Raw genomic sequence first — 25,361 nt, forward strand, 5'->3', positions numbered from 1 at the left:
TTATTTTCTCCTAGAAGTCAGTTAATACATTTTTTTTATTTTGTTCTGTTGTAAGCTGATGGGGCTACACTTAGGAATTAAGTGATTGACAGGCAGTCTTGGTTGGAACAAATTGATTACATGGAATGGCTTGTTGAGCTGGTGTTCTCTTGACTCATTAATATTCTGCTCTGGATCAGGTCCAAATAGCATTTATAACATTATTTTATGTTATTTTAATGTTCACCGGTGTGTGCTGAATCTCTGGAGTTAAACTGGAGCGTAGTAGCTTTGGCTAGTCTCAGAGCTAAACAGAGCAATCAGAGCTTAGCTGTACCGTACTGTAATTAGATGTAAATGTAAATGGTTTGGTAATAAAATACACAAACTGCACCATTACTTTTGGGACATTACACTTACTGGATAGACTGAGTAAGTGTACTGGGGGAAAAAATCTGCTCTACTTGTAGTTCTTAAGTTGCACTGTAAACTCAGTGAAGGCAGTCTGAGACACTTGCTTGATCTAGGAGAAAAGGGTGGATCTACTATATGAGTTTCTATATGATTTTGGCTCTACCACTGGTCTCTATTCAGCAGACTGTGGTTTTAAATTTGACAACATGGCGAGCAAGTTTGGCTTAATTTTTATAGAATGGTATTAGGTAATGGCACAACAGTGTCAATGCTTATATCGGGGTTTATACGGTCATGAAAAATCTGGAAAAGTTATGGAATTTAAAAATAGAAATTTTTGGGCTTGGATAAGCTTTGGAAAAATAAAAATACAGGGAATGTTTTGGAAAAGTTATGGAAATTTGGTGTACTAATTATTGTGTTTATGTTTATTGATGGAGGAAATCTATTTTGAGCTACAAATAAGACAGCTCAGAGTTAATTCAGTAATTTAGTCCTACACAAAGAAGCTCTCAGTATCTGACGCATCTTATTATTAACGATTGTGTGTCAGGTTCATGTTAGGCCTATGATAATTAATTTCTATTATATTTTTAGTAGATTTTTGGTTTTATTGTCCATGTCTGCGCTGTTTTAAAAATTGTATGGTCATGAAAATGTGCCTTAAAAGCATGAAAAACTCATGGCAAATTCATAGAAATGTAATGGTTAAAAAGAATATGAACCCTGTTATATAGACAATTATTGGCTGGACTGCTTCCCAGTGCCAGCAGTGCAGAACATGAATCATCTCTGAGATGAAGACTGACCTGAGCTGTGGTCAGATGAGGTATGGTGTGTGTAATGATGTGAGCGGTGAGTGTGAGTGATGGTGTGTTCAGTGGGACTGGAGGAGCTGTGTTGTTCTGAGTTGTTCTGGTGTGTGGTTCTGAGGTATCGGGTTGGGCTGAGCTGTAGAGTTCTAGTGTACAGACTGTTTTACTCTCAGTGTGTAGAGCTTTACACTCCCTCGGGGACGAGTACTGACCCCTCTCACTGCAGCCGACCGGGGTCAGACTAAATCACACACCCGGCTCTACCCCACTCACACACTGACCCACAAACAGAGAGAGAGAGAGAGAGAGTATCAGTGATATCAGGCTGCATTTCTGCACGTGTGTGTTTTATTAATGACATTGAGTCATATTAGACCTGTTCATTATTCACAATTATATAATGATAGAATAATTTATAACTACAGGTTTTATGTATTCAGGCATTTACAACACCATCAGTTTGCCATAGAAGTATTTCATTGCTTTATTAAAGCGAAGGTCCGTCATTTTTGTGGTTTTGGGAATTTGGTGATTTTTTAGTTTTTTGTTTTGAAGCAAGTTTATGTAAACACATTGGTGTGTGAAATTCTATGTTTTTGAGTATATTTTCATTTATTTTGTTAATATATGAAATGCTGTCACATAGGGGTGGGCGATATGGCTCTAAAATAATATCATGATATTTCAGGGTATTTTTGCGATAACGATATTCTTGCCGATATAGGAAAAGAGAAAAATAATAAATTAATTTCAGGAATGTAGTATAAGAGTTTAACAGCATGACCATAATGTGGCAAAATAAATAATATAGCATAAAATAATATAATGCAGCAAAAAATATTGCAGAATATTTAGTGCATGCATATAAACTGCAAACTAAAACAATTATACAATAAATACACCTAAAGCTTCACAGCAAATAATAGACTACTTTTAAGACAGAACATCTCTATTATAACAATATGGATTTTTAATATCACAATATTTCTGTATCACGATATATTGTATACGATATTATAGTGCCCACCCCTACTGTCACAATGTAGGGGGTAATTACATCCAACAAACCTTCCCTCCCAACTCAGAAATACTAGTGCTTTCAATTAAAAAAAAATTAAATATCCTGAACGACATTATACCCTAAAGTATTATGCTATATCCTCCACCCCTAATTATCACATTAGGGTACTATATTGTTGCTGTTTTTAACAAAATTCACACTGTTTCCCATTATATATCTACTAGATACAGATTATATCTGTCCAGTTTCATTTGTTTATTTTAATCCTGAATATTAGGAGATATATGGAGTGCATTATTATATCATGACATTCTGGATCATTAACTTCTGTTACAAATCTGACAAAATTCTTGTCATTTTTAATTTTTCAGTTAGGGGTGTGCCATATTAAATTGTAGGCAATAATAACATATTAATTGACCTGCATTAGTGTATTCTTAAAATAATTTTTGTAATTCTGTGTTTTGTCAAGAGTATCGTTAGCGCAAAAATACCACAAAATATTGTGATATTATTTTAGGGTCATATCGCCCACCTCTATCTAAAATACATTATTTAGGTTCCACTATTGTTTTGTATCTGCTGTATATGTGTTAAAGTAAGTCAAACATGTGGACCCTCTGCACACGCTCTGTTTCCCGCTTCCTGTCCACAGTGGGACATTTCGGAAATGTTGGGACGTTTAGAGATGACCTTCTTGAATATTTAAAGCTGAGGAAATGAGATGTGCTGATTCTCCATCCTCCTTCACGCTACACTCTCCTACACTTATCAGTGTGTATGTGTGTGTGTGTGTGTGTGTGTGTGTGTGTTTGATGCTGCAGTGGTATGTGAGTGGTCATACACTGCAAAAGTTTGGGGACCCCTGGGATTCAGTGTTTAATACAGATGAGAGCCAAGCAGGAACAGCAGTGTTTGAGGTTCACAATATGTATTTTCCATCAATTGAATTACTGTAATTATGCTGCTTTACCAGGGAAATTGAATAATTTAATACAACTCAACCACCAAAAAACTAATTATACTAAAACAAGTTGGGGTGGGTATTTTATTAGTGTTACTATTAAAAACATCTGCTATGGAAGCTATTTAAAAGTTACTTATTGTACATAATTGGGTATAAAAATAGATTTTATAGAGGTGGAATCTTAAAAAAAAAAGATGAAAATTGTATAGACACTGTATATCCTACCATCTGGAAAAATCCCTGTGGCAGACAGTCAGTCCTCAGTGCTAGGGATCTTTGGGCCCTCAGGCAGCACTATATTAAAAAAAAGGCTGTACTGGAATCTGTTTAGGAACACTCCAGAAATCACTGTCTGTGAACATAATGCACATTGCTCCATACATGCAGATTAAAGCTGGATCATTCACAGAATAAGCTTTATGTCCACACTATCCAGGGAGTCTGCTGTCTTCTCTGGGCCAAACTAATTTAAAATGGGCTGAGGCAAATAGGAAAATTGTTCTGTGGTCAGATGAATTTGAAATATATTTGGCCTGGATTAGTATCTAAAATACTGAAAATGAAGAAAAATGACAATAAAATGTATCTAAAATTGTATTTGTCTCACATTTAGACAATGCCCTTTATTACACTCTGTTTGTCACATGTGAAAAGCCTGAATCCCACTCAGCTTGGCCTAAGCTGCAGTTCCTCAGCTTCCTCTGTGAGATTTCAGTGCTCAGTCTGCTGTATTTCCTCTCTTCTCTAGTCTGTGATTTGCAGAATTCACAAGAGGCAGTGAGACTGTCTCTGAGCTTCTACTCAACAGTGCAAATCTGTCAAACTGAGACTCTCATATTAAAATATAGTAGATTTTTCAGTTTTTTCCTTGGTATTTGTGTCAGACTCACCTGTGGGATTTAGGTTTATGGGCATTATTATGCATTATACAGTCAATAAAACCACATGCACCTGGTTTGAATATTATGAAGGAAGAAAGATGGCAAATGTTCTGCACCAAGCAGGACCAAAAACTCAGGCCATAGCAAATTAGAGACTAATGAACACTTCTACATGTTTTGAGGAGAGGAAAACACTATATACATAATTTTACAATATATAGACAAACATTTTGGGACATTATTATTTGTTTCTTCTGAAATCAAGAGTAATAAATATTGTTTATTCTGTTTTTGTTGGAGCAACTGTCTTTACTGTCCAGAATAGAAGACTTTGGATTGTAGAATTTCGGAATTTATTTGCATTCAGTGTTCAGTAAGATCATTATTTTAAGTCAGGATCAAAGCATGATCAATTATTAGCACCCCGACTTATCACCAACTCCTCATGCCATGCAAAAGTATTGGGTGAAGCTCCATCATTCCAAAGACCACAGTCCCACTGCTTCACAGCTCAATACTGGGAGCTTTATACCCCACTAGCCTACACCTAGCATTGGGCATAGAGACAATAGGTTCATGTTTATTTATCTGCTCCAAAGAGTCCTATTCTTTTGGCAGTACTTCTCTTCTACAGGGACTAGACAAGCTGCGTGTGTTCACTTGCACATCTGTGTCTGAAGCAATGAGTGCAGCTTAACCAGACTGAGATTGCACCAATTGTATTGGAATACAGGGATATATCAAAGAAAACATCGTAAACAGAGAGAGGGAGTCACACCCCCAACCAATCTCTCCTCACAACACCCCTCACTAACAGCTCTGACTGCCCCCTGCAGATCACAGCCAGCAGTGTTTCAGTTCTCACTACTCACAGGTTCTGGAATCATAGTGAGACTAATGAACAACAGCAGATTCTTTACAATCACTCACTCCAAGAACAAATATCCATATCTATCCCCCATGTTCATTTTTTATTTACAGTAATCCCCTAGTTCCCCCCTTCAGACTTTTTAAAATCCCTTTCATCTATTCTCACAACTTTGTTTTGGACTGGCATTTTATTTGGACACAGTATTCGTTTTTCTACATGGCAAAGTCCTAAGAAATTAGGCCACCCAGCACTACCGGATTTTAAACTTTCTTATCTATCCTTTCAAATGCAAGCTATTCAAATTTGGTTATGTAAAGAGTCTAAAATTCCTTTGTGCACTATTGAAGGTTTACCAATATCTATTCCGTTTTCCTTTAAGGATTTTAGATTAGCATCTATAAAATTTGACCATATTATTAGCCACTTTTTATGGGTCTGGCAGAAAATTAGATCTAAATATATTAAAGTTACTTCATTTACCTCATCCTCTCCTTTATGGCACAACTCAGAACTGTTATTGGGGAGTCAGTCCTTGTGGAATGGTGTCTGGTTTTCCAAGGGTGTAAGAACCCTTGGTGTTCTGTTTGATTATAATGACATGCGCTCCTTCCAAGAACTAAAAAAATCCTCTGTCCCAGATCACACCTATTTCTTTTACCTACAACTTTGCTGTATATTTCGTATTAGTTTTATCAGGAATTTTATGTAATGTATTATTTCTATTATATATATATTTTTTATTAACAAAAAAGATCTCTACAATCACAGCATGTGTTCTGGAACCTCACTGTGAATTCCAGAAACTGTCACATCCTGGTCTCGTCTCGTGTCTCTGTGTGTCTTCCCCACGTGACCTATGCTCCCCTGTGTCTCCCTTCTCAGTACCTTTCCACCACTTGTCTCATTTGTAGCTCCACCCCTTCCCCAGGTGTTTCCAATTATAGTGCGTTTCCTGTTTCTTTAAATAGCCCTCCACTGCCACTTTGTCTCTGTTGGTCTTTGCACCTTCCCCTGTTGTTTTGTCTCTCTGTGTTTCTCTGCGTTTCATAGCCCTAGTTCTTGCTCCGTGTTTATTTCTTGTTTAGTTTTCTAGTTTCTTGTTTCTTCCTCGTTTCCCCAGTTCCCTGCTTAGTGTTTAGTTCCTTTCTGCTTAGTTTATTTATTATTGTCTAGCCTAGTTTTTCCCTGTCTAGTATTAGCTTCTTGTTTGTTTTCCCTTGTAAATATATATCCCTGCCCTGTTTAGTTTTGTTTATCTTCTTGGTTATTCTTGGTAGTTTCTAGTTTCTTTGTGTTCTTACCTCGTTTGTTTCTTTGTTTATTTACTCCCTGTTTGTTTATTCATTAGTACTTCTTGTTTTACTTAGTTTATGTTCTCTAGTCTTACTGGTTTGTTTTGGTTATTGGTTATTTGTTTATCTAGTTTCATTTATTTGGTTCACTCCCTTGTTCCTTGTATATATCTCCCTGTTCCGTATTTAAGTGTTTACTTGTTTCTTGTTTCTTTGTTACTTGTTATTTATTTATTAAATTATTATTTATTGATTTCACCCTACCTGCACTTGTGTCCGCTTTCCTCGTCACCCTGCCTGGGTATTCCTGACAGAAACACTCATTTTAATTGTGATAAGGCTAAATAATTCTATTTCTAAACCATAATAGTCACTCCAAAATCAGAGGAAGGGGTTCAAGATCTACAATAAGAAATATAAGATGCACAATAATATTTCTAGGACCACAGAATGCTTCTAAAATAATAGTAATAATTCTACAACAACTGTAAGACTTCTAGATCGAACACAATCAGTCTAGGACAACTGTAGGAATTTTAGAAAATACATTTTAGAACAGCATTGGAGTGCAACAATGAGGCTTTTAAACCACTGAACAGAACATCATTAAGACTTTTAGATTGGTGATTTTCTGAATCAACGTAAGAATTTTGGGTCCCCCATAAGACTTAAAATACCACAGAAGTTCTAGAACAACAAAATGAAGAACAATGGTACAAATTCTGGAACACCAGTAGAACCACAACCTTTTAGAATTCTAGAACACATAGAGATTCTTGAACTATAGCAGGAACTCTAGAACTACAAAAATCTAGAACTACAGTAGGACATCTAGAAACTAGATTAGGAACTCTAGAACAATGTGGGGTTGTAGGGTTTCTACAGTAGGGAATTTAGATCATCTGCAGTAATTCTAGAACTAGTAGAAATTCTGCAACAGAAGCAATAATTCTAGAACTGCAGGAATATTTCTAGAACAAGTACAAATTCTAGAAATACAGAGAGAAGACTAGCAACAATAAGACTTATATAACTAATTTAATAATTCTAGTACAGCAGTGGGCTTTCCTGAGCAGAAGGCATTTTAAAACAACTAAAACTAAAGGAATCCAAGAACCAGCATAGGAATTGTAGGGCAACAGTAATAAGACTTTTAGAACAACATTATTATAAGATTATAAGAAGATTATTTGAATAATTGTAAAACCATATGATTTAGAGAACTATTTGATACGTAGGCGGTTGCAGTAGAGTGCTGGTACTGATGCAGGGCTGTGTGAAGCTTGTGGATGCCATAACTTTAGGACTTGTTTTGGAATGTTTAGAAGTTTTTTGGCTCTGGTTCTGCTGGCTCGGGTCGGTTCCATCCCACATACAGCATCCTCTGAACTGAGAACTGATAGCTGCTTTTAGATCCTAAAATCAGAACCAGTTACATAATCTCAAAACTGACCCGTCTGTCTCCATATTCACTGCACAACTACACAACTCTTCCTTCACCATGCCGGCATACTGCAGTTCAGAGTGTGTGTGTGTGCATCCTGGTGGTGTGTCAGGCGGCTGCAGGCCTCAGGCAGTGTGGTGATAATAAGCTCAGGCCTGCAGGAGAAAAAACAGGGAGATGCTCCTACACACAGAAATACACTAATGATGATCCACAAGCCTGCAGCCGCCTCCCACCTTCACTACAGCACTCCTGGGGAGGGCGGAGTCACAACGCTGTGATGTAGTATGATAGGGTGTTAGACCTTTGACCTGCGATAACCTGCAGAGAGGAAGCAGTGTGAAACACTGAGTGCTTTAGCACATTGCTGGAGAAGCACTGCTGCTGGTACTGCTGGTGCTGGTGGGGTGTTGTTTGTGTTGCAGGGGTCTATGGTATGATTGTGCTTCTCATTGTATCACCATTATCCATAATCTTGCTCCTGTTCGGTGGAGAATGATGTTGTTACCTGGAGAATGATGGTGTATAGTGGAGAATGATGGTGTTTAGTGGAGAATGATGATGTTTGATAGAAAATGATGGTGTTTAGTAGAAAATGATGGTATTTAGTGGAGAATGATGATGTTTGATGGTAAATGATGATGTTTGATGGGGAATAATGGTGTTTGATGGAGAAGGAAGGTGTTTGATGGAGAATTAAGGTGTTTGATAGAAAATGGTGTTTAATAGAAAATGACGGTGTTTGATAAAGAATGATGGTGTTTGACAGAGAATGATGGTGTTAAGTGGAGAATGATGGTGTTTGGTGGAGAATGATGTTACCTGGAGAATGATGGTGTTAAGTGGAAAATAATGATGTTTGACAGAGAATGATGGTGGTAAGTGGATAATGATGGTGTTTGATGGAGAATGATGGTGTTTAGTGGAGAATGATGATGTTTGATGGGGAATAATGGTGTTTGATGGAGAAGGAAGGTGTTTGGTGGAGAATTAAGGTGTTTGATAGAAAATGATGGTGTTTAATAGAAAATGACGGTGTTTGATAAAGAATGATGGTGTTTGAAAGAGAATGATGGTGTTAAGTGGAGAATGATGGTGTTTGGTGGAGAATGATGTTACCTGGAGAATGATGGTGTTAAGTGGAAAATGATGTTTGACAGAGAATGATGGTGGTAAGTGGATAATGATGGTGTTTGGTGGATAATGATGATGTTTGATAGACAATGATGGTGTTTACTGAAAAACAATGGTTTTTGGTGTTGTTGGAAAATGATGGTGTTTGGTAGAGAATGATGATGTTTGATAGAGAATGATGGTGTTTGATGGAGAATGATGATGTTTGGAGAATAATGGTGTTCGATAAAGAATGATGGTGCTTGGTGGAGAATGGTGGTGTTTGATTGGGAATTATGGTATTTGGTGTAGCAAGATGGTGTTTGGTGAAGAATGATGGTTCTTGGCAGAGAATGTTGGTGTTTGATGGGTAATAATGGTGCTTGGTGGAGAATAGTGGTGTTTGATGGGTAATAATGGTGCTTGGTGGAGAATAGTGGTGTTTGATGGGGAATTATGGTGTTCGGTGAAGAATGATGATGTTTGGTGGAGAATTTTGGTGTTTAGTGGAGAATGATGATGTTTGGTGGAGAATTTTGGTGTTTAATGGAGAATTATTTTGGTTGGTGGAAAATGATGGTGTTTATTGGAGAATGAAGGTTGGTATTTCATGTTACAGCAGGGGAAAACAGCCAAGCCCTGCCCAGTAACACCAGTGCCGTGTCATCTCTGCTCCAGATCCATCATGGTTGTGGGCTGCAGGGTGTTCAGCTGCTGAGATCTCTGTCCAATTACTGGCTCTAATTAAGGCAGGCTGGCGAGGCTGGGATCAATATGTGTGTTATTGCAGGGATCGGTCTGTCGCTGGGAGCTGTACCTGATCCTGGTTCCTCCTCGGGGAGAGAGTGTCCCGCCTGCAGCCAGAAACGTGTTTACCCATGGAGAGACCAGCAGCTGGTTCTGATTAAGTTCTTCTCCTGCTGTATAAAAGCCCTGTTCTGATTTGACCTGTCACTTAAAGGCCACGTCATTATCTGATGTACAGGGTTTGGGTGTGTCTGAACATCTAATAAAGATATATTTTATCTAATAACACCTGACAAGACTAATTGTTTCAATTTTAAATTTCTAAAATTCCCTAACTAACACTATATACAACAACGAAGACTGTAAAACAATGAAATAACCCATCTTAACCATGCTGGCTGTTTCAGATAATGTGCTCTGACCCCACTGAGCTTGGCTGTTGTGTTTGTTAGCATAGCAGCTTCAACCCTTTCAAGCCTGACTGTTAGCATTGCAGCTTCTCCCATTTCAGACCTTACTGTTAGCATTCCAGACTATTGCCCTCTGTTCTTGGCTGTTGTGTTTGTTAGCATATCAACTTCAAGCATTTCAAGCCTGACTGTTAGCATTGCTGCTGAGACTGGCTGTAGCATCGTACCTCCAACATTGATGAGCCCAGATGTTAGCACTGTGGATAACCCACCTCAACCATGCCTGGCCTGGCATCACAGATAATTTGTAACATTGCAGTTCTAACACTGCTAGGCCTACAAAATTTGCATTGTGGCTAACCTTAGGCAAACCCAGCTGCTGTGTCTGTTAGCATCACAGCTCCAACCCTGTTAAGCAGAGCTGTTAGCATCATAGCTAACTCCCCTCAAACATCACATCTATCCTACTGCAGACTTCCAAAGTTTTTAAAACAGTTTATTGTGTTAACATATTATGAAATTTCTACATTTTGTGGTGAAAAATATTAGGATAATTGCTTTTACCTGAACTATTCATCTTTCACTCACACATGCACAGAGGGGGCATGGCTTCATTCTCTGCACTGGGGGCATTAACTTCTCTACATCTGTACACAAAAATAAGCTGTTTACTGCTTAATGTTTAACATATTGAATTTAGCACTATTACATCTGTTCTTCACTCTCAGGTGTGCTGACCTTTCTGCTCATGCACTTTCTCACCACCAAAGCTGAATCACACTTTCTCTGTATGTGTATTTTTGAATAAGTTCATGTGTACTATAGTGTGATTTGGTAAATCTGCTCGGATCTGACCTTTTTACAATCGAACACTGTACTTGGATTAATGAAGGCCAGCGCTAACACGCGCAAAGCTAAATGAGCACTGCCAAAGTGTATGTGTGTGTGTGTGGATTGATAAGACTGTAGAATGCACAGTAAGGCCGATCTGCCGACCCCAGGGCTCAGAGCGGAACACGCCGCACCGTACGGATCGTCCACAACCAGCCTGCTGCTGTAATTGGCCTGACTGTGACTCTGTGGCATTTAGATCAGCTTCTATCAATTACCCATCTGCTGAGAGACCGAGCAGAGCGTGTGTGTGTGTGGGGGTGTGTGTGTGAGTATATGTGTGTGTGGATTTGAGTGTATATATGTGTGTGTGAGTGTGGCTGTGTGCATGTGTTGGGCAGTTTAGTGACTGAATAGTGAATCGACTCCACAATTTGTTCCAGGCTCTGTATTCTCTCAGCCAATCAGCTTCTCTGTTCTGCAAGTTTTGATGCAACAGATATTAGCAGGCAAAGAACATGGATGAAGAATGAGGAGAAAGCTAGTTTTTATTTTAGCTCAGGCAGTGATGCCTCAGACAATGCAGCGTGCAGTCTTGAACGTCTGTTTTCATAGTGAAGAAAAACATGCTAACTAGGGATTCACTAAATGTTAACCAGCCAGTATTCGATCACAGTTTTGGTGTTTGATTCAAAACGTAGGTATTTGATCTAGAATAGTCTTTTTGATTTATGGCTATATTTGATCAGAAATTATTAAGTCTGATTTAAAATGGCAGTATTTGTTTTAAAGTAGTGGTGTTTGATTTAGAATGGTGGCGTTTGGTAAAGATAACCCAGCTGAGTGTTAGTTTGTTGCTAAAGATTTTGTTCTGTTATTTTTGCAGGAATTTGCAGCCCTGACGAAGGAGCTGAACGCCTGCCGGGAGCAGCTGCTGGAGAAAGAGGAGGAGATTTCAGAGCTGAAGGCCGAGAGGAACAACACCAGGGTGAGTTGAAGCTTCTCTCATACAATACACTTTATACAGGCATTTACATGAAGATGACTTTTGTGATGAAACTGTCACCAACTATCAGTGGGGAATCCAGCTCAGAAAAACAGATGCTTTGCATGCATTCACCTGCTTTGGTGCAAATAAAAGTGAGAACAGGTTAACTGTAGAGGCAACAGCAACACAACCCAAAAAAGGGAATATTTTAGTAGGTGGAGCCACATACAAATACTCTCTCTTATCCTTATTATTACCTTTTATTATCACGTATTGTGCAGCTTGTCCAGATCCTCCAAGATGACACATCTTGTTCCAAGAAGGTTATATATATGCACTCTTTGGTGGATGAGTAATCAGTAATGTAATCAATCATGGCTGACTGGACAAAGTACGTGCTAAAAATATGCGGACAGTCTGATGACAGGTGGCACTTTTTCACAGAATCAGAAATGCCTGGACGCACATCGGACGCCACGCTGTCTGTCAGGGCTGATCGAGGGTTCTCACCTCCGTCTCAGGAGAGATAGAGAGAAAGAAAAAGAGAGAGACATTCACAGAGAGGAACAGTGAGAGAGAGATTCTCACATCATTTTCACCTCCAGGACCGCAGCGTTCCCGTCAGGGCCCTGGTGAGTCGGGTGGCTGATGGAACACAGCACCATAACCTTTCCACAACAATTCAATTAAGCAGCGATTCCCCGGCCGAGTGCTCTGAGGGCCGTGATGAAACGGAGGATATTGGAGCTACATATTTGAAGAATGCTGGCGATATCAAAGCTGCAGACTTTAATGAGACGAGAGAGAGCTAGCGGAGGAGGAGGAGGATCAGCGCAAAGCGCTGGTTTAACGAGCCAAAAGTGTTTAACCTTCAGCGAGAATCAGTGCAGCAGAGGGTTGTGGTACATGGAGTTGAAAGAAGAAACTTTGGACAAGAGGATCTATACACCTTACAGTGATTTATTAAAAAATAATTAACAGAGTAAAGTGCAATGACATCGATTACGAAAGTGACTGATGTGACATAGAAATATAATATAATATAAGTATGCATACGTTACAAGACAGTTCTAAAAAGAGAATGTGAAAATGTGAATACCCAATCATGAGTAAGGTATACTTAAATGTAAGCGAGGTTGGGGAAGTGTTAATATAGATAATTAAGTTGTTGAATAATGTCCAAGTGGTGTGCCTGGATTAAACTCAGTCGTCAGCAGCATCCCGTCCCCGATGGGAGGAGTTAAAGAGTCTGATGGCTCTCGGAATGAAGGATTTTCTGAGTCTGTCTGTTGTGCAGCTCTGTGACAGCAGTCTGCCACTGAACACACTCCTCTGCTTCATGATGGTGGTGTGAAGTGGGTGACTATCATTGTTCATGATAGAAAGCAGTTTATCCAAAGTCCTTCTCTCAGCTATTGTAACCAGAGAGTCCAGCTCCATTCCAACCACTGCCCCGGCCCTCCTGACCAGCTTGTCCAGCCGTGATGCATCTCTCCTCTTCATGTTGCCTCCCCAGCACACCACAGCGTAGAAGAGAGTGCTGGCCACGATTGATTGGTAGAACATCTGCAGAAGCTTCTTACAGATGTTAAAGGACCACAGTCTCCTCAAGAAATAGAGCCGGCTCTGTCCCTTCCTGTACAGGGTGTCTGTATTTGTTGACCAATCCAGTTTGTTGTCCAGCTGCAGACCAAGGTACTTGTAGGTCTTTACTGTCTCCACATCAACCCCCTCGATGGAGACTGGCTGCAAGGGTATTCCAGACCTACGGAAGTCCACCACCATCTCCTTGGTCTTGGATATGTTCAACTGCAGTTGGTTCAGTCGGCACCAATCAACAAAGTCATCCACCTGTCTCTTGTACTCCTCCTCCTGACCACCCTTCACACACCCAACGATGGCAGTGTCATCCGAGAATTTCTGCAGGTGGCACATCTCAGAGTTGTACTGGAAGTCTGATGTGTAGAGAGTGAAGAGGAAGGGGGAGAGCACAGTCCCCTGTGGTGCTCCAGTGCTACTGACCACAGTCTCCGATGTGCCGTCAGTGAGCCTCACGTACTGTGGTCTGCAGGTGAGGTAGTCTGTGATCCAGGACACCAGGTGAGGATCCACATTCATCTTCACCAGCTTGTCTCTGAGAAGTGGAGGCTGGATGGTGTTAAAAGCACTGGAGAAATCAAAAAACATGATTCTCACAGCACTACTCCCCTTGTCAAGATGAGAGTAGGTTCGGTGGAGGAGGTAGATGACTGCATCCTCAACACCAATCTTCTCGCGATATGCAAACTGGAGAGGGTCCAGTGCATGCTGTACCTGGGGTCTGAGGAGTGGGAGAAGCAGTCGTTCCATGGTCTTCATAATGTGCGAGGTCAAAGCTACCGGCCTGAAGTCATTGAGCTCACTGGGGCGAGGTTTCTTGGGAACAGGGACCAGGCATGACGTTTTCCACAGCGTAGGAACCCTCCCCAACTGCAGGCTCATGTTGAAGATATTCGACAAGGGTAACCCAAGTTCAAAGGCGCAAGCCTTAAGAAGTCTCGGGCTCACCTCGTCAGGTCCAGCTGATTTCCTTGAGCGGAGTCTCCTCAGCGCCCCTGTGACCTGGTCTGCAGAGAGGTGGAGGGGGGAGGTGAGGGGGGTGGACTGGATGTGCTGACAGTCTGTGAGAGGGAGACCTGAGCAGCACTCAGAAGAGGTAGGGAGGTGTCCAGTGTGGCAGAGGCTGAGGTTGCTGAGATAGCAGGACAGACAGAAGCAGGTGAGGATGAAACAGGGCAATCAAACCGGTTATAGAAGAGATTGAGTTCACTCTTTGGCTTGCACCCTGTGATTGTCCTCATACCGTCCCAAACTTCCTTCATGTTGTTAACTTGTAACTTCTGCTCAACCTTCTTCCTGTAGGTCTCCTTAGCCTCCTTTAAGCAGGACTTGAGTTCACGCTGAATATTCTTCAACTCCTCCTGGTTCTTGTCTTTAAAGGCCCTCTTCTTTTTGTTTAAGAGGTCCTTTACGTCGCTTGTAATCCAGGGCTTGTTGTTGGCAAAGCAGCGAACAGTTCTTACAGGAACCACAATGTCCATGCAAAAGTTCAGATAGTCAGTTGTGCAGTCTGCTACCCCCTCAATGTCCTCACCGTGAGAGTCCTGAAGCACACTCCAGTCTGTGGATGCAAAGCAGTCCTTCAGGGTCTCCTCTGCCTCCTGAGACCACTTCCTGAAGGAGCGTGTTGTGGTTGGTTGCCTCATCACACAGGGTTTGTAATGAGGCTTCAGGAAAACCAGGTTGTGATCAGATTTTCCAAGTGGGGGCAGTGGGATGGCGGTGTACGCATCACTGATGTTAGCATACAGGAGGTCAATTGTCCTGTTTTTTCTGGTGGGACAGTCCACATACTGGGTAAAAGAAGTCAGTGTGGAGTCCAGCGTGATGTGGTTGAAGTCACCAGAGAGAGCGACAAAAGCATCCGGGTGTTGTGTCTGGAGCCTAGCGATGGTCGCATGTATGACGTCACACGCAGCCTCCGCGTCCGCTCGGGGCCAATTCCCATAGTATACTCAGCAACCGGGGTGTTAGCACATGTGATTTGGGTCGATTCCCATTACGTATTCATATTACTGACTCATTCAGGACTCGTTTGGGAAGAGAGTTGAGCATTTGGCGGCATTACAACGTTCTCAGCATAAAATGCCAGACCCTACTGCACTCTCTCAGACTCTGGCTGCTGATGGAGAAGCAGCATGACCTACGGTTCACACAGTTACAATAATATCTAGAGATAGAGGAGTATAAAGCCCCTGCTACTGAGCTGTGGAGCAGTGAAAGTGTGTTCTCTGAAATGATCAACAGTCTTATTAAACGTTGAATGCAGTAAAATCCTCACAGTAATGTTTCAAAATTTAGTAGAAAGGTTTCCCCAGACAGTAGAGGCAGTTACTCCAACAATGAAAACATGTCTCAATACCTTTGCTCATAAAGTTTTATTGTAAAAGTCTAGAGTCAGCAGGTTTCGATAAATAAAGAATTAATCACCATTGGTCATGAATTATTATTATAGCATTATAGTGTGTAGTACAAGTATGCAGCCAAGTTTAAATTTAGGATCTACAGTTTAGCACTAAGCTACAATGTTAAAGTAAATTGGAACATATTGTGTAGGAGGAAAATATGTCTTACACTTTTTTATTGCACATTGATCTCTGTTTTTCTAATCATTAAAGCACTTCCATCCAGTCGATCTAATTAAGCTGTTTGCTCATTAACAGATGTAATCCAGCATCATTATCCACAGCTTTAATAAGAGCAGAACGGTGGATGTTATTAAAGATGGAGCACAATAATGATGAAAGGAATCTTCTAGAACAAGATAATACAGCAAGCACGCTAATCACTGCTAAACAAGCGATCATACTCAAATCCTCTGATTAATAACTCAGCGTAGATGTAACAAGACCCAGTGCAATGTTTAACTTCTAAATTTGTGTTTAATATTTAAAAAAGAATATGAGACAACATATCAACATTTTAGTTTTTTTTCAGGTGTTTACATCTGGATCATTTAAACAGTTTTGTCTGAACCCACCCATTTGTCTCATGAGCAAAAGTACAGTAACAGGAGCATTGTGAGTGCTGTAAAGAAAACTAACATACTGTTAGTAACATCAGCAACAACCCCCAGAGGACAAAACTGAAGATGTCACAATCTACTCCTCACTCCATGAGCAAAAGTACAGAGGCTTCACCAGCAAAATGATGACCCAAAACACACTGCCTGAAAAAAACTCACAAGACAAAGGAAGTAGAAGTATAGTAATATCAGTGGGTCACAGGCTTGAGGATTTGTTCCAGTACTTTTGCTCATAAGACCGATGGGTGGGTTCAGACAAAAGGTGATATCTTCTAAACTGTTTATCAGATCCAGATGTAAATTTTATCTCATATTCATCTTTTAATGTCAATCTCAGTATTGCAGTTGGACATTGCACCAGGTCTTGTAACTTCTACTTTCTCACAGATACGGGATCATTGTTTTGTTACATTTTTACAAAGAGACATAGCCACAGTAGGTCATGTTTTAGTCAAATTAACAAGTTTACACATAGAAATGCAGCCAGACATATGATAAACATGGCCCAATCCCATTTTACCCCTTGGCCCTACCACTTACCCCTGCCCTTTTCTTTTTTGAGTGAAATCCTTCCCCTTGGAACAGAGTTACAATGGGAAGGGGTGAAATCCTCCACCCTAAGAATTGGGACAACCCTTCAAGCGCCCGATACGTCATCAGAGTGCTAAAGTTCAGTAATCTAGCTGCTGCTGGTTAGCTAGTTAACTTTAGGGCTTTATTGTATGTCTTCAGAAAGGGGGGAGATGGTGTAGAAATGAATTATTATTGTCCATTCCTTAATTCCTCTGTGAAGGGGAGCTGAAATTATCTGCCTTAAATGCTAAAGATTCTGCCACCTGTTGCACCATTTAAGGTGGAATGGGAAAGTTAGTTAGCTAGCTAGCTACTGAGACAAACTATTAGCGACCTTTTTATGCTTGCTATGAAGAACTTGACCATAAAACAATGAAACTACACATTAAACTCTGGTAAAATGTAAAAAAAAACTGCTAAGCATCACTTTGTGTAGCCATCTAACCAATGATTCTCACTTCAGTTTGAAGTGTGCCTCTGAAAAATCTCTGTATAAAGGGCTAACCAGTTCTATCCCTTACCCTAACCCCTACCCCTTGGCATGCATGCACAAAAGAAAGGGGTAGGGACAAGGGGTGAAATGGGATTGGGCCCAAGTTAACTAAGATACTATCATGGTTCTGTACAGATGGTATCTTTCAGCTGGAAAACAGCAGGTTAATGAAAGGAAGTGAACAGAGAGAGTGTGATAAGTGATGGTGAACAGTTTGTTTTGTTTCACAGAACCACATAAACTGCTGTATATTGGCTCTCCCTTCCAGCATTCAATAAGACCACTGGTTTAGCACATGTTTCAGTCTACTTTTATATGGGCCCTTCACATAAAGTCAAATTTTGCTACCTTGCATATCTGTCATCTAACTGGAACTGGTTGGACTCTACACACTATATGAATATCAATATACGAATATGTTTTGGGCAGATACGAACTATTGATCTGTTTTTCACAGATAAGGAATGTATGCAGGTACAGTTTACACAGAGCTTCCCTTAATTACAGTCAGCATGCCTAATAAAATGCAGCCTATTGACATTACTTTCCCAGAATATCAATAATAATGTAGAAGGGAGCACACAGTACAGTAATGCTGAAGAGTGTTAGCAGTGGCGTGGGGGCATATGGCTGTTATAAAACCTACTAGATCAGACTGTGACTCGGCACTGACTCAGACTCTGCTTTGTTTATGGTCTGGGCAGGGAGCCTGACTCCCTGCTTCAGGTTTATTCTGATTTGGCTTATACTGTACATTAGTGCCTTTATTTAATTCTTTACACAACATGAAACACTTACACATGTGTCCTATTAAGGCTGTCATAGGAAATTTCCACACCTGTAGTTCGTTTCTTTGGTCCAGATCAGTTGATAAGTTTGTTTAGTTGGAGCGTTTTCTCCCTCTGTTTGGTTTAAATTCACACAGGCATAAAACTAAACGCACCAAAATGCGCACCAATAAACCAGGCAAGCAGGCTGTGACCTCTAATTGGTTAGAGCTCTCTGGCGTGGGAGTTAATATAAATATACAAGAAAGTAAATCCAGCGAGAAGATTCTGTGTTCCAGCATGAATATCCTTGTTTAACACAAAACTGAATGCTGAAATGCTGTGCTCCTAAACACAGTGTTTTACATGCAGCGCAGATGTACACATAGTAAACGGAATTCCACGGCTGCGAGTAGTGAACACAGCACAGACCATGTGTGCATGAACACAGCATTTGTTCATAGCTGTGGTTATCAGCGTTATCTGGTTAATATATTAGATTAAACTGCGCCTTATCAGCAGTTTAGCTCAAATAAAAGGCCTATATTTGATAGCTTGGACCAGACCGAGACCACCTCCTTTAGCAGGTCTCGGTCCGGTTGTTTTGTTCCACATCCGATTGCGATTACTGTTTTCACACCTGCTCAATCAAACCGCACTAAAGGTACAAACGAACCAGAGTCCGTTTTAACCAGACCAAACAAACAGTGCAGGTGTGGAAACGCCCTTAGTACTCTATATTATACATTTATTCTAGTCAGTCATAACATTAAAACCACCTTCATGATTTTACAAGACCATCAATGGTGTTTTGGGGTGTCTGGTACGTCCAGTATATAGTTTTGAGGTGGGTGGACCTCCAAGAGCATCAGAGAGCCTGATCAGTTGTCTTGTCTGGACAATAATTTGATATTGACATTTATCATAATAGAAAATATTTAAATAACAGTGATTTTGTTCATAAACACATGTAAAATTGTGCCATAGATCCTATTAATGTGTAGACAGGCCACTGACCACTGTAGGAATGGGATTTCCCATTCACAAAGAGCCAATCAGATTGCAGCTTGTGCAAAGAGCAAAGGAGAGTCCCTCTATGTGGAGACAGAACAAGCTGAATTTAATTATTTAAGCCAGACCCTACATCATTAATCTAAAATCTGGTAACATTCCCATCTCATTTTTAAGCATTTTGAGCAGGGTATAAATATATTATATATTTTATTTATACAGAGCAACATATATCAGCTATTAGGGTTACAAAATAGTGTATTTACACAAGACTTATTTGAGTAGCCTAGAATCTCCGGCATGTGCTAAGCACAAAAGGGCAGAACACTATAGACTACTGTAGAGTGGCAGTGTCAGTGTGTGATGATGAACACCACAGGCTGTGGCTTTATACTGTTCATATCCATATCAGAATTATATTGATTATAAATTGTCCAACACTGTTTAGACACTTTTGGTCAGTACTAACTACTGCATATCAGGAACACCCCACAATACTCTACTAATGGTTAAGAGATGTTCTGACCCAGTCGTCTAAGATTGTTTTGAATGTTTTTAATGTTTGACTACATTCAAACAATTTCGAAATAATAAGAAAAATCCAGAGACACTCTCAGATAGTTTCTGCTCTGAATTGTGTTTCGAACCTTGTGCTAGAGGTTCCTGTAGTTTCCTGTCTCCTTTCATTAAACTCTGGGGTGAAATGGTCTGGTATGCTGTGACCCATCCCCAGCAGTAACCACATTACCATTATCTCCCAAATTCTCTCTGTCCAGCAGCTTTCAATGGGTTCCCAGTTCCTAGTATTGTTTATGGTTATGTAATAGATTTGCTCAAGTCTAATGTAGTTATATTTAACACGTCTTTCCCAGAATGAGACACATCTAAAGAGAATGAGTATGAAGTACCTCCTTCATTTTCATTCATCTCTCCCCTTAATCAGAGCTGATCTGATGTCATTCCTGGAGGAAGCTGACACTCTGATGCATTACCGCAGTTAATAATTTAATAACCTGGATGGTTTCACAATGACCTAGAGCAGTATCGGCATTTAGGGAATATTTATATTATAGAGAGTATTAATAGAACTTTCTTCTCAGATCAAACTTTTCCACCCTTTTATATTGTGTGAACATATATTTAGTGTTTAAAGGTACAGAATATATGTTTAGGATATTTAGCTAAATAGCTGAATGCATTTATTAGAAGGGGTGTCCACAAACATTTGGACATACAGTGTGCATTAACTGTGTTTTGTGTCTGTGTTCCTCAGCTGCTACTGGAGCATCTGGAGTGTTTGGTGTCGAGGCACGAGCGATCGCTCCGTATGACGGTGGTGAAACGTCAGGCCCAGTCCCCCTCAGGAGTGTCCAGTGAGGTGGAGGTCCTTAAGGCCTTAAAGTCACTGTTCGAGCACCACAAGGCCCTGGACGAGAAGGTGAGTCCTGTGATACAGAAATAATATGCTGCACACATACAGTACCCGTCAAAACACGCCTCATACAGCATTTTTATTTATTTATTTATTTTATTTTATTTTTTATATTGTAGATTGATATTAAAGACATGAAAACAATTAAAGGACAATTATGAAATTACTGGCATAAACCCAACAGAGATAGTGATTTGAGATGAGCTGGAGCTTCACAGCATGAAAGAAAAACAGCAGCTATTGTTCACAACCTCCAGGACATCCTTCAAGATTCTGAGAAAACTATTCCAGATGACACTAACTCATAATGACACTCTATCATAAAAGCAAAATTTCATATGTTACTGTATATCTTTAATGTCTTTAATATTAAATGGACAGTGTAAAAAAATCTTTGAAAAAAAAAAAGTTAAAAGTTAAAAATAGAGAGTTGAAAGGTTGTAAGCTGGTCAGTGTTTAAGTCAGTCAGTGTTTAAGCTGGTCAGTGTTTAAGTTGGTCAGTGTTTGAGTTGGTCAGTGTTTGAGTTGGTCAGTGTTTGAGTTGGTCAGTGTTTGTCAGTCAGTGTGTAAGCTGGTCAGTGTGTAAGCTGGTCGGTGTTTGTCAGTCAGTGTGTAAGCTGGTCAGTGTGTAAGCTGGTTGGTGTTTAAGCTGGTCAGTGTTTAAGATGGTCAGTGTTTAAGCTGGTCAGTGTGTAAGGTGGTCAGTGTGTAAGCTGGTCAGTGTTTAAGCTGGTCAGTGTGTAAGCTGGTCAGTGTGTAAACTGGTCAGGGTGTAAGCTAGTCAGTGTGTAAGGTGGTCAGTGTGTAAGCTGGTCAGTGTGTAAACTGGTCAGTGTTTAAGCTGGTCAGGGTGTAAGCTGGTCAGTGTTTAAGCTGGTCAGTGTGTAATGTGGTCATTGTTTAAGCTGGTCAGTGTTTAAGCTGGTCAGTGTGTAATGTGGTCATTGTTTAAGCTGGTCAGTGTGTAAGGTGGTCAGTGTGTAGGTCTCTCGTTGTTTAAGCTGGTCAGTATTTAAGCTGGTCAGTGTGTAATGTGGTCATTGTTTAAGCTGGTCAATGTGTAAGCAGGTCAGTGTGTAAGTCTCTCATTGTTTAAGATGGCCAGTGTTTAAGCTGATCAGGTTGTAAGATGGTCAGGGTGTAAGCTGGTCAGTGTTTAAGTTGTCAGGGTGTAAGCTGGTCAGTGTGTAAGTCTCTCATTGTTTAAGCTGGTCAGTGTGTAAGTCTCTCATTGTTTAAGCTGGTCAGTGTTTAAGTTGTCAGGGTGTAAGCTGGTCAGTGTTTAAGTTGTCATGGTGTAAGCTGGTCAGTGTTTAAGATGGTCAGTCTTTAAGTTACTTAGTGTCTTAAATTACTAAGTGTTTAAAATAATGTGTTTAAAAATAAAATAAGTGTTTAAGCTGGTCAGTGTTTAAGATGGTCAGTGTTTAAGTCTCTCATTGTTTAAAATGGTCAGTGTTTAAGTGTCTCCTTGTTGTTTAAGATGGTCAGTGTTTAAGCTGGTAATTGTTTAAGCTGGTCAGTGTTTAATCTGGTCAGTGTTTAAGATGGTCAGTGTTTAAGATGGTCAGTGTTTAATCTGGTCAGTGTTTAAGCCGGTCAGTGTTTAAGTTGGTTATTGTTTAAGCAGGTCAGTGTTTAAGATGGTCAGTGTTTAATAGGTCTCTATGTGAGGTCTTTTGTCCCACAGTCTGTCGTTCTTGCTCTGGCCAGCAGATTGATAGCCGCGGTCCCTCGGAGGCCATTACTCCAGCAGTAATCCATTCTGCAGCGATCTGCAGACAGGGACGTTTATGAGGCGAGTGTGTTGGGAACGGAGGTGCAAATAAAAGCCCCATGATTCATAGCGGCAGGGGTTCAGCTATCAGCCACCCAGCAGCGAATTACCAACAGACAGGGAGTTCAATTCTCTGGATCCATCAGCTTCACACCTAGAGAGAGAGATAAAGAGAGAGAGAAAGAGAGAGAGAGAGAGAGATACAGGGAGACAGTGAGAGTTAAAGAGACAGACAGAGAGAAAGTGAGACAGACAGAGTGAGAAAGATACAATAAGAGAGTGAGAGGAAGGGTGAGAGAGAGACAGACACAGATAGGGCAAGAGAGTGAGCAAGGGATGGAGAGAAACAGGTACAGTGTGATTGATATTCAGTCTTCTGAATGACATGTTGAGGATTAGTGAGAGAACAGTGTCGAGGGAGAATGAGTCACAAAACACAGAACAAGAAGGGAAAAGTAAGAAAGGAGCGAGAGAAGGAATGAGTGATGAGATATGACAGAAAAGGCTTAAAAAAGAGGTAAAAAAAAAGGAAAGTTAGTGAGAGAGAGAGAGAGAGAGAGAGAGAGAGGTTACGACAATAGAAAGAAAGATAGAGCTAAAGAGAGATGGAGAGAAAAGAGAGGAAGATAAAATAAGGGAGACTGGTGAGTATCAGACATGGAGTGCACAGTAAAATCCTCAGTATTAAAATTACAGTGTAAACTACATTCAGTGCTCAACAGTCCACACAGTTGGGCCTATTTCTCAGTTACATTAAAACTCCACACAGTGTATTCTCTCTCACAGGCTCCGCCTCCTGATTTTGCTGTGCTCCCAACATTCTCTATGGCCGCCTTTATTCATGCATTTTTTGTTGTTTGTGGGGGTTAGCTGTGTGTTTAGATTACTGGGATTTTATCTAGTGTGATGATTCAACAGGTAGGATGTTATTTACCCTGCTGGTGTTGGATTGGTGGGTGGATAAGGGTCTCCATCAGAGAGTTGACATTTTATTAGAGAACCACTGCTTGTTTGGGTCTCTCCTGTTCTACATTTTTCACATATGCCTCTTGTATCTGCCTTTTTATTTTATTTAATAATTTTCCAAACAGTTTTAAATTAATTCTAAAATATATTTTTTGACACTGTAGTGAGTGGGTCACTGTTAAATGCAACTCTATAAGAGTTCATTATTGTTGTATTTTAGGTAATAAGGTTCATCTGCTTTTTACAGGTGAGGGAGAGACTGCGTGTTTCACTAGAAAGAGTATCCGCCTTGGAGGAGGAGCTGACTGCTGCCAATCAGGAGGTAAATAACGCTATCTATTAAGCCAAATATATGACAGCAGTGCAATGCAAAAAATCATACATATATGGATCAGCATCGTCCGCTAACATTCACATTAACTATAAGAATGGGGGTACCTCTTGTTGAGAGATTGCTGACTGATATAAACTTTGCACTCACAATTCAGGTTTTGTTTTGGATCTGGTGACAGTGAGGTTTGAGTATAGAGGTCTTAAGGTGAGTTCTTCAATCCTGTCTTTGCTGTGGAGCGACACACTGTCCCAACTAATGGTGTTTTTGATGACCTAGGGATCATCACGTGCGAGTCGGTTACCTCTAGTAGTGGTAACAGCTAACAGCTCAGCTAAGACACATGTGTTGCTGCCTCTTATGGAAAGACTTCCAGCTTTCATGCTCACCCACACACAGCAAGGGCTGTGTAAGAATATGTCCGCCAGATATGGTAAGACATTCTTGTCCTGTCCGGTCTTCAGATTTATCACCAGTCCAGCATTTATAGGAGCAGCTGGGGCTGTAGCTTCAGCAGCCGTGAAGAGGAGTGTAGAGCAGGATCTACAGGTACAGCTGCAATATCTGTGGGTAAATGTGCTGCAGGGTTCCATACAGAACCTGCATACTTACCTATGTTCAGCTGTATCTCATCTTGTATCCAGACTAGGTACCTCCAACATGGTACTAGATCTTTCAGGACCTATTAGAACTGCTCAGAAATACTAAACACGGAAGAGAGAGAGAGAGACATAGAGGGAGAGAGAGACAGACAGACTAAGAGAGAGAAAATCTCAGTCAAGGTCACACTCTCTGTCACTGGTGTGCAGTGTGCTGGGTGTGATGGTGTGTTAAACACTGCAGCCCACTGAGGTGTCAATCACAGCCTGCTGAACTCCAGACAACCCCAGGGCAGTATAGGACAGCTTGTACAAACACACACACTTGGAATGCAGATGGAAGCATGTGTTAGTGTGTGTTTTGATTCTCTCTAGTGAGGAAGGATGATTCAGCTGCAGGATATTTGGTTTTGTAGCGTGTGTGTGTGTGTGTGTGTGTGTACCAGCCTCCTTCAGGGCAGTCTTGTGCTCTGCAGTCTCGCTGGAGAAGCAGATAAAGCTGCTGTTTGTATTAAAAAGGTTCTGCAGTGCATGAGTGCAGTTACACTATTTTAAGGTTTCAGTCACATCATGCGTTTTGTTGTGTCCGCCTATTTTTGGGGCCTAATTTCTGGCTTTGCAAGTGGTGAGTGGTGAAAGATGACTAAAATTGTCCATTTATCTTTAGAAGAAAAACTCCAGTACCTGGAGAAAGTCCATAAATAAGTGTGTGTGGATATCTTGTGTTGGTAGATAGTAGGGGTGTGACGAGACACTAATATCACGAGACAAGACACGATACTGGGTTCACGATAACGAGACGAGCCGATATTTAAAAAAAAATGTAAAGAAAATGTCAAAAATGAAAAATGGCTTTTATTTGACAATCATATAACGCAAACTTAACAGTCTGCTTTCTCTCACACATTGATTCTATAAGAAATAGAAATAAGAAAAAGATATATATATATATATATATATATATATATATATATATATATATATATATATATATATATATATATATATATATATA

The 25,361-nt window shown here is 40.3% G+C and overlaps 1 protein-coding gene across 12 annotated transcripts in view; it reads left to right on the forward strand.

Annotated features, from left to right (window-relative positions):
* The window catches only part of ppfia2 (PTPRF interacting protein alpha 2), a 227,859-nt gene that overhangs the window by 138,492 nt on the left and 64,006 nt on the right, over positions 1–25,361 (forward strand). For all 12 annotated transcript variants that reach the window (XM_049473903.1, XM_049473904.1, XM_049473902.1 and 9 more), the window contains 3 exons: positions 11,672–11,773; positions 20,515–20,679; positions 23,664–23,738. In XM_049473903.1, the coding sequence (XP_049329860.1) occupies positions 11,672–11,773; positions 20,515–20,679; positions 23,664–23,738 (342 nt within the window). The remainder of the gene's footprint in view (positions 1–11,671; positions 11,774–20,514; positions 20,680–23,663; positions 23,739–25,361) is intronic.

Source organism: Astyanax mexicanus, chromosome 2, assembly GCF_023375975.1.
Source record: "Astyanax mexicanus isolate ESR-SI-001 chromosome 2, AstMex3_surface, whole genome shotgun sequence".
Lineage (NCBI taxonomy): Eukaryota > Metazoa > Chordata > Actinopteri > Characiformes > Acestrorhamphidae > Astyanax > Astyanax mexicanus.